The 16,561-nt window shown below is 43.4% G+C and overlaps 1 protein-coding gene across 1 annotated transcript; it reads right to left on the bottom strand.

The window, feature by feature from the left end:
* Positions 1-3,421: 3,421 nt before the first annotated feature.
* LOC112078379 (PR domain zinc finger protein 5) lies at positions 3,422-11,319 on the bottom strand. Its single transcript, XM_024144647.2, has 3 exons — positions 11,238-11,319; positions 5,768-5,872; positions 3,422-4,501 (listed from the first exon to the last, which is right to left on the bottom strand). Exons 1-3 carry the CDS (start codon positions 11,259-11,261, stop codon positions 4,337-4,339), a joined length of 294 nt encoding a protein of 97 aa, XP_024000415.2. The 5' UTR covers positions 11,262-11,319; the 3' UTR covers positions 3,422-4,336.
* Positions 11,320-16,561: the final 5,242 nt, after the last annotated feature.

Genomic DNA, 16,561 nt, shown 5'->3' with positions numbered 1-16,561 from the left:
GTGAGCCCAAGGGCCTCAGTGTATGTCTCTGTGTGTGTTCTTAGGAGATTTGTGTTGGGCATTTCACTGTAGCCAAACCCTAAAAGGCAGTTTTGGGAGGGCAGAGAAACAGAAAAAGAGAGAGGGAAGAATGAAGGAGAGTGAAGAGGAAGGTAAAGGGACGAGTAACTGTCTGACCAAAGCAAAAGAGAAGAAATATGGTGGATCTCTCATCACGTTCACACAAATGTTTTGACTAGACCATTTAAGACATCTCTGTCATCACCAATCACCTAGCGATAAATCTCAGAACAGCTATGAGTGAACCTCGGTGGAAAGGGAATAAGAAGGGGATTCCTGAAAGATGGCTCTGGTTTAAAGAGGAGAGCCATCCACTACACAGCAGCAGCATTCAAAATGAATTAAAGAACGCGTTGAATTAGATTATGCAGCGGCTCTTGACATTTGTTTCTAGTTTCCTGAGCTACAACGAACCTTGGCAGCCGGTCAGAATTTGATAGGATCTTCTGTTCAAGTAGTGGATTTGTTGTTAAGGACATTTTGGATGGAGAAACTTACATCGTTTTAGGTGTTATGTGATGTCGGAACCCTTGTCATTGTATCTATATACTGTATGTCGTTTTCTCCACAAAGATCTCATCTTGAAGGACACATATGTCTTTGTTAGTGTAAAATGAATAAAGTTGAGTTAGTGGAGATTTTCCTTTTCTTTAGGTATAATTGTTTGTAATTTTAATGATTTATCCTTTATTTAACTAGGCAAGTCAGTAGTGTGCTTGACTACATTTCCCAAGTGTTGCCCAGTCAACAGCCTGTAAGGTGCAGACAGGGCTGTGGTCACTAATGACACTGCACGGTGAAGGCAGGCGCAATGCACCTGATGACAGGACTGAAGACCACTGGGGCTATAGAGGTGGACTTACTGAATGATGCCTTTAACTCTTCCAACATTCATTATCAACATCCAGGTTTTCTGTGCTATTTTGCTTTTCTCTCATCCTGCCTCTGTCCAATTCTCCTCTTTCATCATCTCCCTCTCTCCACTGTGAGAAAAAGAGGGGAAGAGTTTGTTGGATCAAGAGAAACCTCAACACATTTGCCAGATATTGGTTAGAGCCTGTGTAGACCCCAGGCCTCAAATACAGTTACTGCTCAGAAGGAACATAGTATGTGACAGAACAGGGAAAACAGTTGTGTATATAAGCTGAAATTCTTGAACTTTAACATTCTGTTTTGGGACAATGCCTGCTCAGATTTGTTCTCTGTACATTGTCACATTCATTGCGTTTCTCACGAGCCCCAGCTTCAGCCTGGAGTCTGAGACAACTTGTTCAAATCACATCCTGGCAGATACAGGGTAAACAATAAGGACACAATATCTGCATCTTCTCAAACAATGTGAGAAACCCCTATTCCTTTCCTTTTCAAGACCATCACTGAAATGCAACATGCTTGTGATACTGGGCTGAATTATGTCAGAGGATTTGGATTACAAGCAAATGTGCAAGCACATACACACGCACGCACGTACACACACAAGGACAGATTCATACTAGTGTGATGAGTTTGTATTGCTGCAATGCTTTCTTAAACCAGCAGAGGCTGTGAGGTAAAACCAGAGATGTTTCACTTCTAATCTGTTCTTTAACTTCAACCTGTTTTTTATTCTCTCCACCTATAACTTTCAATTATTTTTACTACATTTTTTTCAATTACTCTTTTTGCTGCTGGTGTTGTGTTACTCACTGTCAAATTCTTGACCTCTAAGTGGTTTTGGTCATCAGGGTTTGTTGCTACCCATGAGTACCACTCCCTTGGTTTCCATGGACGCAGGCCCTCAGCTTTAAAGGAATGTCCAGGAATGTTGGAACGGACACCCAGAATAGACCCGCACACCCTCCCTATACATATAAAATGCCCATGGATGGCACCCTTCACGCGGGGCACCCAACAACTGTGCATTCCCCTGGTCACGGAAGTGTTCCAGACTATCTGTTACCACGGCAACAGCGGCCAAACACAGTGTTGAGACAACTTTGTCCGTATCATTCCCAGCGTGACTGTGGTTTTGCCGTAAACCCCGGCTGGCGTGGTAATGACACTCCATGGCGGTTCAGCAGGGCGGTGGGCGTGGCTGACTGGTGCGGGGAGCAGTGGGTGGACGCTGGTCTGGGCCCAGTCTGGCCATATTCAGATGGGGAGGAACAGCAGGAAACTCCGGCTTCCAGTAAAAACATGCAATTAGAAACACATTGAGTCGCTGGGAGCCCCGGTGTGCATGCTCTGTATGTGGCGGTGGGGGCTGTCCCAAGAAAAGGGAATAGCCAACATATTTTAGAGCCATTAACCCTCTGCGTTGAGGTGTAGGAAGAAAGGAGTATTCCACAGCTGAAAAAAGCAGCCATACTTTGTTTAGATTTTTTTTCTTTAAATGCCACTGTGTTTGAGAGTGTCAGCACGGCACTGAGGCCTGACCACTAAGAGCAGGCAGCGGGCACAGGCGGCAGGCACAGGCACCGGGCACAGCTGAACCAGTGGGGAGCGTGGGCCAGGGCCCTGTGTGCAGGCTGAGCCACGCCCTGCCTGGACGGCCATGTGGTGAAATCAGTTCCAGAGGGAGTAGAGGTTAACATGGCCACATCTGATCTGAGAACCCTGCAGAACAGCCAGCTACCACAGTCCTCAGGGACACTGGGTGTGTGAGTGGTGGAGATGCGCCTGTAGAGACACATGTGTCTCATTCCATATCCACGATCTCCCATGAGTTTAGCAAAGCAAGAGCAGCATAGGCCTAATCAGTCTCTGGGGGGATAGGTGTTACTAGTTTTCTACATTGATTTATTGATTGATTTTACACCATATCCACATAAACAAGCACCCAAACACAGAAAATAGACCTACCGACTATTGGTTTTATAAACCGGAGTGTGATTTTGAGGAGACTGACTGTCAAACATGACAGGATTTATAGCTACTTCAACAGCACCGCAGCCTATTTGATGACAAGTTTAGAGAGACTTCCAGCTCAAGCATCCAACTGCCATTCAGGAGATTCTCACAGACTCAGTAAACCCTACAAACCAATGCCTTTGAGCCCTTCAGGAGCATCAGCAGTGGATGAGTTTGAGAAATGAGTCCGAGTGAGTCCCTTTATAGAGAGAGCAGAGAGTAGAGCAAACATCAGAGAGACTCTTTAGTGGATAGCTTTAGATCAGGTGGTGATCAGAGTGATGACTGTGGCCTCTGAAAAAAGCACTTAAATTACCTCAGGCTCCCAGCAGACTCCCAGCCAACCCAAGAATAGGGGTTAAATTAACAACAACAAAGTCAACAATTTTAACCAACTCTCAAAGCGTTTCCGAAATACCACAACGTCAACAGTTAACCAACACGCACTTAGAATGAACAGAGTAAATGTCTGTTTTGTAGGTAATGAGGCTTTTATGAAGTAAAAACATGGAAGTGTGATGTGAAATATTCACAGTTTGAGATGAACAGTAAAAGAGAGGGAATGTGTAACAGTCTGTGGAATACAGGAAGGCTATGGTCTGGTCATATAAAATCTACAGAGAAACAAACATAACTGCACCATCCATTAAATACATTTCCCATTTAACATACAGGATTACAAAAACAGGAGTGTAAACACAAAGAAACTACTTGGTCCCTCAGAATATGAAATAACCATAAAAAACATTCTTCTTTTGTCAAACCGTAACAGTGACAATGGTAATGAATTGCATTTCCAGGCAATGCATGGGCTGGAGGAAGGGAGTAGGCTGGCTGTGTTTGGTAAACATCTTTGGCTTGGAAACTCTTTGGAAAGTTTGTACCTGGTCACAATAGTTGTGGCAGAGTAAGACACCTGAGCGGAGGTGGTAAAGGCACTGTATGGTTGGCATGAGGTGGGAACCTAGAAGCAGACAGTGGGATAGAGACTTTTTGAACTAGGCTAGTTATTGTATTGTGCTGCATTGTCTGGAAATGTCAATCCCAAACTTTTATATCAAAATTACATTGAATGTAAACTACAAACAGGGACAAAATGGCAGTTTGGAAGCAGATCAGAACTGTGTGGGTCTTGTGCCTCATCCAGAAATCCCTGTGAATGTAATATCTAATGTTCATACTCCATAACTCATAAGTACAGGATTTGTTTCAATATTTAAATGTATATTTTCCATATTCTGCATTTGCATATACAGTATTTAATAGCAACAAACACTGCGTATTGCTACATATGAAATGCATAGCAAGTCATCCTGTATGTATAACACTGTAAATATAGTATACTGTTTCTTTATCTTTAGTAAACTGTCTCAAATAGATGGGTTCCTTAGCCCTCGGTCTCTCCGTGAACGTTCTCCATGTGCACTTTGAGGTAGTCATTCCTGGTGAACTTCTTATGGCACAGCGAGCACTCTGCCATGGGCCTGTTGGGGTTGTGGGTCAGTTTGTGCCTGCTCAGCATCTTCTTCAGACTGAACGACAGATCACACACCTACAGAGAGCAGAGGAAAGAGAAGTGTGTTAGTTAGCTCTGTTAGAGATGGCAATTATCACACCTTAAATACGGTACATACAAATCTCTGTTTTAGTAGGTCTCTGACGGATCATGTTGAATTAATTCAGTCCTAAACTAAAGGACTATGCTGCAGAGGAATATTAAGCTATGAAATCCCTATTATGGGTACAGCCAGCTAATTGAACCAATCACATGAGAGAAGGCTTCAAGGCAGAAATCATATTTTCCCAGTAAAGCAAGGAGGAAATAAATTAAACTAAACATCCATCACAAATGATACATTTTACACCCTACAAATGACTCCATCTCAAACTATCAATCATATTAATCCTGTATTGGCATGAGCACAGCAGTTCCCCACATGGACTCAGGCTTCCCAGCATGTCTTCTTCACACTCAAATACTGTATCCTCCATTCAAAATACAAACCATGGAGAAGTACCCTAAAGTCCACCTGCAGAGAGTGAGTGTTTCTGTGATTACGTCATCAACCCGGTTTAATCAAATGTGTGATACACGTCATCACACAGATGGCTGGAGATACCAAAGAAAAATAACGCTCAATACATTTAATATTGATTCAACAAAGTATTTCATCAACTAAATTCCAACACGGTCAGGAAATTATTACAATAAAGAAATGGCCTTAACTGAGAGCCTTCGTTTCCCAAACCCCCTAGTGCTAACCCAGGCATTTTGAGCTTAAAGGACCCGTCATGTCAGACAGTTCTGAAGGTGAAGGAAACAGCAAATTTGATTGGCTTAAGGATTAAAAAGACACAATTGTGGTTCTTCCATGAAACAAAATAAAAAGAGTGGAAGGAAAGATGTTTTCAATTTCCAGACATGGTTAGAGGAAAGTGAGGGGGATCCAGAAACTTTAACTCGTCTTAAAAGTTTCTTCCAGAGCATCATCAGGATCCATGGTCGCGTGTTTCTCTCTCTCTGAGAATCATTATTACTCCTGTGGTATTATAAACAGAGGGTCATTTCTCCCTCTGATCCTCTCACTGTGTTTACGTGAGATCAGCCGACTGCCTCTCCAGAGGAGAGAGATCTTTATCTTACTCATATTGACTTTTAGCCCACATCTGGCCACGTGCCACAGTCTGGCTGAGCAGAGCATCAGCACACACATACAGAGACATGCATGGACATAAACATACGCACACACACACACACACACACCACTTGGAGTTATGGTTAGGGTTAGAGTCCAGAATTAGGTGGTTTGAGACTCACATCACACTGGAAGGGTTTCTCTCCGGTGTGGGTCCTCATGTGTTCGTCCAGACCTCTCTTCTGACTGAAGGCCTTGTTACACTCACTGCATTTATATGGCTTCTCCTGCAGGGACACACAGACAAACACACACTTTACAGACAGATCACCTCTCAACACACAGCTAACCTGTCTACCACGGGTCGGCAACAGGCAGCCCGCAAATCTTTATTTTTACAAACTGTATTTTCACCAAGGATTCAGCTAAAAAGGAGTTTAATTTTGGAAATCTATTCCCAAGTATCCCCCCCCCCACCCCCCCAAAAAAATAATTATGTAATCGTGTCTCAATGAAATTATTGTATTTGAACATCTGAATCTAGCTGCCTACCCCTGCTGTATACTGTACACAAATACTGAAACACAAATTAACTCTCACACATGGAAGAAACCTGGATAACATTTAGCATCCCAAAAAAGTACCAACACCCACACACTCTCATATCCTCTCACTTCACACCCCGCCGCCCCCCAGTGAGTTTATGAAGATATGAAATGAGAGGTTGTACAGCACCTGCAGTAGGGAAGAAATGACCAGCGTAGGAACACATCTTTTTTTATTTTGTTTTTGGATCCCTAAGGAACACATGGATCCCTAAGGAACACATGGATCCTCTAAGGAACACATGGATCCCTAAGGAACACATGGATCCCTAAGGAACACATGGATCCCTAAGGAACACATGGATCCGCTAAGGAACACATGGATCCTCTAAAGCGTGAGCAAAACATGGCACAGAAAAGCCCTTTGAACATATATCAGTGCACTGGCTCACAGGGGCTGTAGAATATCACTCCTGTCTCCACACCTCATCAGTTCACCAAAGACCATTTCCTCTGTGCCTTTCAGAGGCCTGTCTGGGTGTCACTCAAAAGCAGTTATCGCTCTGTGGGTGTGTTATTGTGTGTGTGTGTGTTTCTCAATCTAGGTGTGTGTCTGACTTCAGGGAAATATTTTTGACACTTGAAAGCTTAGTTAGAGTTAAATAATAAGCACAGAGATAGCAAGACTTCTTGTTTGGGTGTCAGTCTTTGACAAGACTCACTGATAGCGAAATCTCTACCCATTTATGGATCAGTCGTCAAGGGTACAGGGTGAATGCAGGAAGTTGGGGTCCTGGGAAAAGGGCTATCATGTGGGCGGGACACAGTTAGTGCCCAGAGATACAAAAGGAGGTACAGATCAGGTTCAATGCACATGTCTGCATGAGTATGTTTGTGTGTGTGAGTGAGAAAGAAACATAGAGACACCTAACAGAGTGTATGTGGGTGTGTGAGAAACTTGGGTGTGGAGGCCAAACCAGAACATAATTGACAGTATGTGTATTGTAAACCACCAGTAAAATCTGCTAGTTTAAGGTATTGCTTTTCTAATAAAGTATCACTTTCCCACTTTGGGGAAATCTTCCCCCCTGAATGACGTACAAAAAAAAACAAAAAGGGTTAAAGTTCAGAGTTTAGGAAACACATGGATGTAGAGGGGTAATGTGGAGAACCCAGAATGCATCACTGTGGCCCCAGTAACATCTAACATCTGTACCTGGTGACCTCTGCTCTTCAGCAGCTGTCCACCCTAGTGACCTTTGACCTGACCCTCTGACTGGCTCACCTCTGAATCTGGCCCCTCAGGAGTCAGTAGGGTTATGAATGGAGGGATAAAGCTCTGTTTATTTACACTGAGAGAGGCAGGAGGATCACATTTCATATCAAACGTGTGGTCAATGGTCATCTCTAAACCAACATGGCATGTCCTCATCTTCTGTTACCCAATACAACATGAAACCCTTGCCCCTATACCCCTAGGCATTTCGTATAGCTCTGAAAGGATTGGAGAGGTATTAGCTATATGATGATAATTCACCTAGCCTACCAGAGGGCAAAGTGGAGCACCTGCCATATTGCTAATACTCATTTCAACTGGTCCGATCACTTAATGCTGTGATTAACCAATCAGAGACTGCTATACTGGATCAATAGGAGCCAGCTGAAACTGACCAATGGAAAAGTATTACAGTAAAACCCTTTTAGAGGTTTTCAAACTGAAAACAGAGGTGCTTGGAAGATTATGTTGGAACTATCAGAACTCTAGGCCAAAGTCAAACAAAACCGAGCAGGCACCCCCACAGAGAGAACCAGTGGAATGTTAATCAGTGTGTTTACAGTCAGATCACTCTTGTCATATCACAGAACCTTAAAGAGATTAATAAAAATCTCTGACCAGGCAACATGTCAGCAGCTTTATAGGAATCACATGTATTCTCATTGTTGCAGATGGTTTGCTATGTTGGATAAACACACAATTCTAAACAGATCCATCTCTAAACTATACATTAACACTGAGCTGGAGCTCCTTCAGCCAAATGACATTGTTCTGCTGAGTAGTGATGTCATCGTCCAGCTCTCTGCTGTGTATCACAGCTCAGCCCATATTTCACTACTGCAGTCACCGTGCACTGAGCAAAGACAGAGCCGGGAACACACAAAGCCATGTCTCAATTCAAACATTAACGTTTCATCAAGTCCTCTCAAGAGAATTGGAGCTGATAGGAGTTTCCCGGTCCCGCCAGCTGCCTGTTTCCACTGTACCGTTTCAGGCCAGAAGCTTTATACTTTACCTGCAGCTCAGATTCAAAGGGTGCAATGAAATGGTTTGTGCTTGAGCAAACAGGAAATGTACTTGAAACATGTCAACAAAACCCTCAGGCCATACCCTTATGAATTAATGATCATGTTAAAAGTCATAAATAAATACTGTATATATGAATATACAGCCCCATATGGCTATAACCACAAACACAAACACACAGTTCAACACACATAGCTCATGGAAAGCTGTGAAGTGGTGGAGAACATCAGTGGGTAGAGAAGTAGTGCAGAGGCACAGGCAGAAAATGACCTAATGAGAGACCAGTGTGAGCATGACCTTCCTCTTACAACACTGATCTCTGAGTCAGGTTACACCTACACTGCATTTGGAAAGTATTCAGATCCCTTCCCCTTTTTCCACATGTTGTTAAGTTACATTCTTATTCTAAAATTGAATAAAAATAATCTATCTACACACAATACCCCAAAATGACAAAGCGAAAGCAGGTTTTTCCCCCAAAAATGTAAATACAAAAGAAAAGTATTTACATAAGTATTCAGACCCTTTGTTATGAGACTCGATATTGAGCTCAGGTGCATCCTGTTTCCATTGATCATCCTTGAGATGTTTCTACAACTTGATTGGAGTCCACCTGTGGTAAATTCAATTGACTGGACATGATTTGGAAAGGCGCACACCTGTCTATATAAGGTCCCACAGTTGATAGTGCATGTCAGAGCAAAAACCAAGCCAAGAGGTCGAAGGAATTGTCCGTAGAGCTCCAAGACAGGATTGTGTCGAGGCACAGGTCTGGGGAAGGGTGCCAAAAAATGTCTGCAGCATTGAAGGTCCCCAAGAACACAGTGGCCATCATTCCAAAATGGAAGAAGTTTGGAACCACCAAGACGCCAAACTGAGCAATCAGGGGAGAAGGGCCTTGCTCAGGGAGGGGACCAAGAACCCGATGGTCACTCTGACAGAGCTCTAGAGTTCCTCTGTGGAGATGGGAGAACGTTTCAGAAGGACATTCATCTCAACAGCACTCCACCAAATCAGGCCTTTATGGTTGAGTGGCCAGACGGAAGCCACTCCTCAGTAAAAGGCACATGACAGCCCGCTTGGAGTTTGACAAAAGGCACCTAAAGGACTCTCAGGCAATGAGAAACAAGATTCTCTGGTCTGATGAAATCAAGATTGAACTATTTGGCCTGAATGCCAAGTGTCACGTCTGGAGGAAACCTGGCACCATCCCTACGGTGAAGCATGGTGGTGGCAGCATCATGCTGTGGAGATGTTTTTCAGCGATGGGGACTGGGAGACGAGTCAGGATCGAGGGAAAGATGAACAGAGCAAAGTACAGAGAGGTCCTTGATGAAAACCTGCTCCAGAGCGTTCAAGACCTCAGACTGAGGCGATGGTTCACCTTCCAACAGGACAACGACACTAAGCACACAGCCAAGACAACGCAGGAGTGGCTTCGGGACAAGTCTCTGAATGTCCTTGTGTGGCCCAGCCAGAGCCCGGACTTGAACCCGATCAAACATCTCTGGAGAGACATGAAAATAGCTGTGCAGCGACGCTCCTCATCCAAACTGACAGAGATTGAGAGGTTCTGCAGAGAAGAATGGGAGAAAATCCCCAAATACAGGTGTGCCAAGCTTGTAGTGTCATATGCAAGAAGACTCTAGGCTGTAATCGCTGCCAAAGGTGCTTCAACAAAGTACTTAGTAAAGGATCTGAATTCTTATGTAAATGTGTATTACGTTGTTTTTTTTTGCTTTGTCATTATGAGGTATTGTGTGTAGATTGATGAGGGAAAAAAACAATTGAATCAATTTTAGAATTAGGCCGTAACGTAACAAAATGTTGAAAAAGTCAAGGGGTCTGAATACTTTGTAAATGCACTGTACATGCTCATCATATCAACACCAACGATACCTATCATGTTCTCCGCTCGTATACATTCAGGAACCCAATGACTGTCTTTCAGTACGACTGAATGAGATTGATATGAGATGTGGATGTATTCTAGTCTACCATCTACAGCTCTAAGTAGTCTTCATTATCCTCCCCAGTCTTAAAGAAATTCACTGTGGGAGCAGCCTAAGTGAGGGTCCTGGCATCACCGCATTGGAAAAAAGATCTTCAGCGTTCATGTCTGCAGAACTAGACCATGACTGGCAAGACAGGACTCCTCTCTCGCTCCCTCCCTGCTTGGCGGCCTGACAGAGGTGTGTGAACCTCTATTCCTGGGTGTGTTACGTTCTACAGCTTGGCTGAGCACTGAGCAGATCAACCAAAGCATAGTACTGGAGATGGAGAGATAAGACTTTATGGACACCTAGGAGTTGGTATCTCAGGAAATACTCAACACACACACACACACTCGCAAAAACAGTAGCGTGTGCAGATTTTCTATAAAAAGAGAAAAGTATGCTTCAGGATATTTCATGTGACTTATTGAATATATCATAACTCATGTTGCGGTCAGAAGTTATTTCCTAATGGCCAGCTGGTTTAGAGGTTAAAAACCTCCGTCAAAGAAAACAGCTCCAAAATGTTACTGCTATTCCCTGGCTTTCATGACAGTTTTCTTTTACTCACATACATAAAGACACACACACACACACACACACACACACACACACCACAAACCACAACACCCACACACCCACACACACACACACACACACACACACACACACACACACACACACACACACACACACACACAGCGCGGTGGAGGGAAATACAATAATTTCCATGCGGGTAACACCAACATCTCAAACTGTTCCTGGAACAAAAAGAGGGGGGAGTGTGGGAGGAGTGGGTGTGGAGACTTACCCGAGTGTGTGTGCGGATGTGCATCTTCAGACCATCATTCTTGCTGAATGCTTTGTCACAGTAGGGGCACTGGTATGGGCGCTCACCTAGGGAGAAAACAGAAGGATCAACACACATCAGAGAGAAGGAAACAAAAAACGACCCAGAGCATACTACAAAGACAATGTACAGATGCTTTTAAGTAGTTAAGATAAGTAGTTAAGACATACATTGGTCTACACACTAGGCAGTAGGCAACAAACTCTTTGAAACATAAAATACTATATGATGATCAAACATTAGACATACAGTACATACAGTYCCTTAAAGTATTCATACCCCTTGAGTTATTCCACATTTTGTTGTGTTACAGACTGAATTCAAAATTAATTAATTAATTAAATATTTTTTTCTCACCCATCTACAACACCCCATAACGACAAAGTGAAAACATGTTTTTAGACATTTTTGCAAATGTATTGAAAATTAAATACAGAAATATCTAATTTACATAAATATTCACACCCCAAATACAGCAGATCTGAGCTTAAAAGAAGAATTGGAGGTTTAAAGAAAGGGAGGGAGAAAAACTAAGATGTTGAGCTGCGGCCGGCCACATACAGAGCCAGGCCTCCAGCTCTTATGCAGCACCACAGAGAGAGCTGAGGAGGTCTACATGCTTATGCCAGCCCTGCCCCGATGCACTACACTGCACTCTGCCACTGAGCCTCCTGCTAGCTGGAGCATCTTGRTCTCCTGAAGGCCCCTCTTCTCCCTCCAGCCATGCTGCCTCTGATGTGTTTATGATGCTCCTCCATGCAGGGAAACTCTTCTTCTCCGGGATGTAGGTCCTCACAGGAACTATCGACGATGGGATTCTATGGGTCTCAGGTTTGGGGTCGAGGTTATTTTAATGTAGATGTGTTCTGAGAAGACCCTCATTGTCCAATGATGAAGCAAAGCAAACAGAACCCCCACAAGCCTTCTCAGAATCAGATTTAGTAAAATACCACTTTATCTTAATAAATGCAACACACATCTGCCTAGAGTTTAATCTGAGAAAAGTATTATTATTAGTCATGTGATAAAAGCCCCCACAATCAGTAGTACCGCTTGTCACGTGAAAGATCAGAGTCAAAGAGTAAGGACACACTACAATCCATTAGGGGTGTGAACGTTAAAACATTTAAACCAAATTGAATCGTTAACGTTAAGAAAAAATCCCAAATTTAAATCACAGTGCAGTTATCACAAAACTACCACTAACAGGTCCCGATCATCATCAAAAAGGGAAAAAATGTAACATATAGGCCAACCTAATGAAACAATGGTGTAACGTTAGTAAAAGTGGATGCATCTTTCAAATGATTTGCCACGGATATAAAGCACTCCACAAATCATCGTCATTAAAAATGTTGGGGAAAAAGCGCTGATTACAGGAATGATTGCAGTTGATATGCAGCCAATGTCAATGGCCTAACCTATATTGAATATGCAGCCAAATGTCAATGGACTACTATAGTTGAATAGCAGCCAATGTCAATGGACTACTATAGTTGATACCAGCCAATGTCAATGGACTACTATAGTTGATATGCAGCCAATGTCAATGGACTACTATAGTTGATATGCAGCCAATGTCAATGGCCTACTATTGATATGCAGCCATGTCGGACACTATAGTGATCAGCAATGTCATGGACTCTATAGTTGATATGCAGCCAATGTCAATGCCTATCTAGTTGATATGCAGCCAATGTCAATGGCCTACTATAGTTGATATGCAGCAGTCAATGGACTACTATAGTGATAGGCAGCCAATGTCAATGGACTACTATAGTTGATATGCAGCCAATGCAATGGCCTACTATAGTTGATATGCAGCCATGTCAATGGCTACTATAGTTGATATGCAGCCAATGTCAATGGACTACTATAGTTGATATGCAGCCAATGTCAATGGACTACTATATGTTGATATGCAGCCAATGTCAATGACTACTATAGTTGAATGAGGCAGCCAATGTCAAGGCCTACTATAGTTGATATGCAGCCAATGTCAATGGACTACTAATAGTTGATATGCAGCCAATGTTCAATGGACTACTATAGTTGATATGCAGCCAATGTCAATGGACTCTATAGTTGATAGCAGCCAATGTCAATGGACTACTATAGTTGATATGCAGCCAATGTCAATGGCCTACTATGTTGATATGCAGCAATGTCATGGACCTACTATAGTGATATGCAGCCAAGTCAATGGACCACTATAGTTGTATGCAGCCAATGTCAATGGGCCTACTATAGTTGATATGCAGCCAATGTCAAGGGACTACTATAGTTGATATGCAGCCAATGTCAATGGCCTACTATAGTTGATATGCAGCCAATGTCATGGCTACTATAGTTGATATGCAGCCAATGTCAATGCCTACTATAGTTGATATGCAGCCAATGTCAATGCGCTACTATATGTTGATAGTGCAGCAAGTCAATGCCCTATATAGTTGATATCGGCCAATGTCAACGTGCCTACTAAGTTGATATGCAGCCAATGTCAATGGCCTACTATAGTTGCAAGGTCATTTGCTAAATGGAGGACAGCAAGCTCCATTTGACACGCGACTCGCGCTACTGAAACAGGTGCGTCTTTCTCATCAATYTCGCTTTTCACCATTTACTCCTGTTTCAACAGGGTGTTATTCACTACATAATGAGAATTGAGACATAGTGTCCACATCACTAAGTAATTAACATGGTCCACACACACCAACACAGCCGTGAAGAAGGCACGACAACATCTCTTCCCCCTCAGGAGGCTGAACAGATTTGTCATGGACCCTCAGATTCTCAAAAATGTCTACAGCTACACCATTGAGAGCATCTTGACTGGCTGCATCACCGCCTGGTATGGCAACTGCTTGGCATTCAACTGCAAGGCGCTACAGAAGGTAGAGCATACGGCCCAGTACATCACTGGGGCCGAGCTCTCTGCCATCCAGGACCTCTATACCAGGCGGTGTCAGAGGAAGGCCTTAAAAATTGTCATAGACTGTTCTCTCTGCAACTGCACGGTAAGTAGTACCGATGCACCAAGTCTGGAACCAACAGGACCCTGAACAGCTTCTACCATCAAGTCATAAGACTGCTAAGTAGTTAACCAAATAGCTACCTGGACTACCTGCATTGACCCCATTGGCATTCACTCTTTTGACTCATCACATACGCTGCTGCTACTGCTTATTATCTATCCTGTTAGCTAGTCACTTTACCCATATCCAAACTCTTCAGGACCCTGTCTTTCAAAGATAATTCGTAAAAATCCAAATAACTTCACAGATCTTCATTGTAAAGGGTTTAAACACTGTTTCCCATGATTGTTCAATGAACCATAAACAATTAATGAACATGCACCTGTGGAACGGTCGTTAAGACACTAACAGCTTACAGACGGTAGGCAATTAGGTCACAGTTATGAAAATTTAGGACACTAAAGAGGCCTTTCTACTGACTCTGAAAAATAAAAAATAAAGATGCCCAGGGTCCCTGCTCATCTGCGTGAACGTGCCTTAGGCATGTTGCAAGGAGGCATGAGGACTGCAGATGTGGCCAGGGCAATAAATTACAATGTCCGTACTGTGAGACGCCTAAGACAGCGCTACAGGGAGACAGGACGGAACGCTGATCGTCCTCACAGTGGCAGACCACGTGTAACAACACTTGCACAGGATAAGTACATCCGAACATCACACATGCGGGACAGGTACAGGATGGCAACAACAACTGCCCGAGTTACACCAGGAATGCACAATCCCTCCATCAGTGCTCAGACTTTCCGCAATAGGCTGAGAGAGGCTGGACTGAGGGCTTGTAGGCCTGTTGTAAGGCAGGTCCTCACCAGACATCACCGGCAACAACGTCGCCTATGGGCACAAACCCACCGTCGCTGGACCAGACAGGACTGGCAAAAAGTGCTCTTCAGTGACGAGTCGTGGTTTTGTCTCACCAGGGGTGATGGTCTGATTCGCATTTATCGTCGAAGAAATTTGCGTTACACCGAGGCCTGTACTCTGGAGCGGGATCGATTTGGAGGTGTAGGGTTCGTCATGGTCTGGGGCAGTGTGTCACAGCATCATCGGACTGAGCTTGTTGTCAATATCAACGCTGTGCATTACAGGGAAGACATCCTCCTCCCTCATGTGGTACCCTTCCTGCAGGCTCATCCTGACATGACCCTCCAGCATGACAATGCCACCAGCCATACTGCTCGTTCTGTGCATGATTTCCTGCAAGACAGCGAAGAGCCCGGATCTCAATCCCATTGAGCACTTGTGGGACCTGTTGGATCGGAGGGTGAGGGCTAGGGCCATTCCCCCCAGAAATGTCCGGGAACTTGCAGGTGCCTTGGTGGAGAGTGGGGTAACATCTCACAGCAAGAACTGTCAAATCTGGTGCAGTCCATGAGGAGGAGATGCACTGCAGTACTTAGTGCAGCTGGTGGCCACACCAGATACTGACTGTTACTTTTGATTTTGACCCCCCCTTTGTTCAGGGACACATTATTCCATTTATGTTAGTCACATGTCTGTGGAACTTGTTCAGTTTATGTCTCAGTTGTTGAATCTTGTTATGTTCATACAAATATTTACACATGTTAAGTTTGCTGAAAATAAACGCAGTTGACTGTGAGAGGACGTTTCTTTTTTTGCTGAGTTTATATACTGTATGTACCTATCTACCTCATACCCTTGCACATTGACTCGGTACTGGTACCTTGTGTACATAGCCAAGTTATCGTTTCTCATAGTGTATTAATTCCTTGTGTTATTGTTTTTAAATTTTTCTCTCTGCATTGTTGGGAAGGGCCCGTAACGAAGCATTTCACTGTTAGTCTACACCTGTTGCTTAAGAAGCATGTGACAAATACAATTTCATTAAATGTTATATAGTTAACAGCATTAGAAAGTTAAAATTCTTCCCTTTTCAACCAGGTGATACTGGTTGTGAGCTTAAGCTTTTGTTAAACATGAAACAAAGTAGACCCCCTAGACTAATGAATATGCTATTTGTCTTCATCAAAACCATGTTTTGTTGCATATTTCAGTCTGGAACCTGTCTAGGTTGTAACCTATTCTAAATGGCACACTAGCAGTTCGCAACAAAAGACTAAAATAGAGGAGACATCTATTCTTCCAAAACTTCAGCTTGTGGTTGGAACACATAATTCCATACTTCAATCAAACAGTCCAGTTTGAGTTTCTGATAAAGGTGTAATGATTTGGCAAGGAATGCTGTCTCTCTTAGTGCCTTGTCTACAGTTTGGTTGGTGTATCCCATCAATT

The sequence above is a fragment of the Salvelinus sp. IW2-2015 genome, unplaced genomic scaffold (genome assembly GCF_002910315.2).
Source record: "Salvelinus sp. IW2-2015 unplaced genomic scaffold, ASM291031v2 Un_scaffold5592, whole genome shotgun sequence".
Taxonomy (NCBI): Eukaryota; Metazoa; Chordata; class Actinopteri; order Salmoniformes; family Salmonidae; genus Salvelinus; species Salvelinus sp. IW2-2015.
This window is presented reverse-complemented; position numbering and strand designations above follow the sequence as displayed.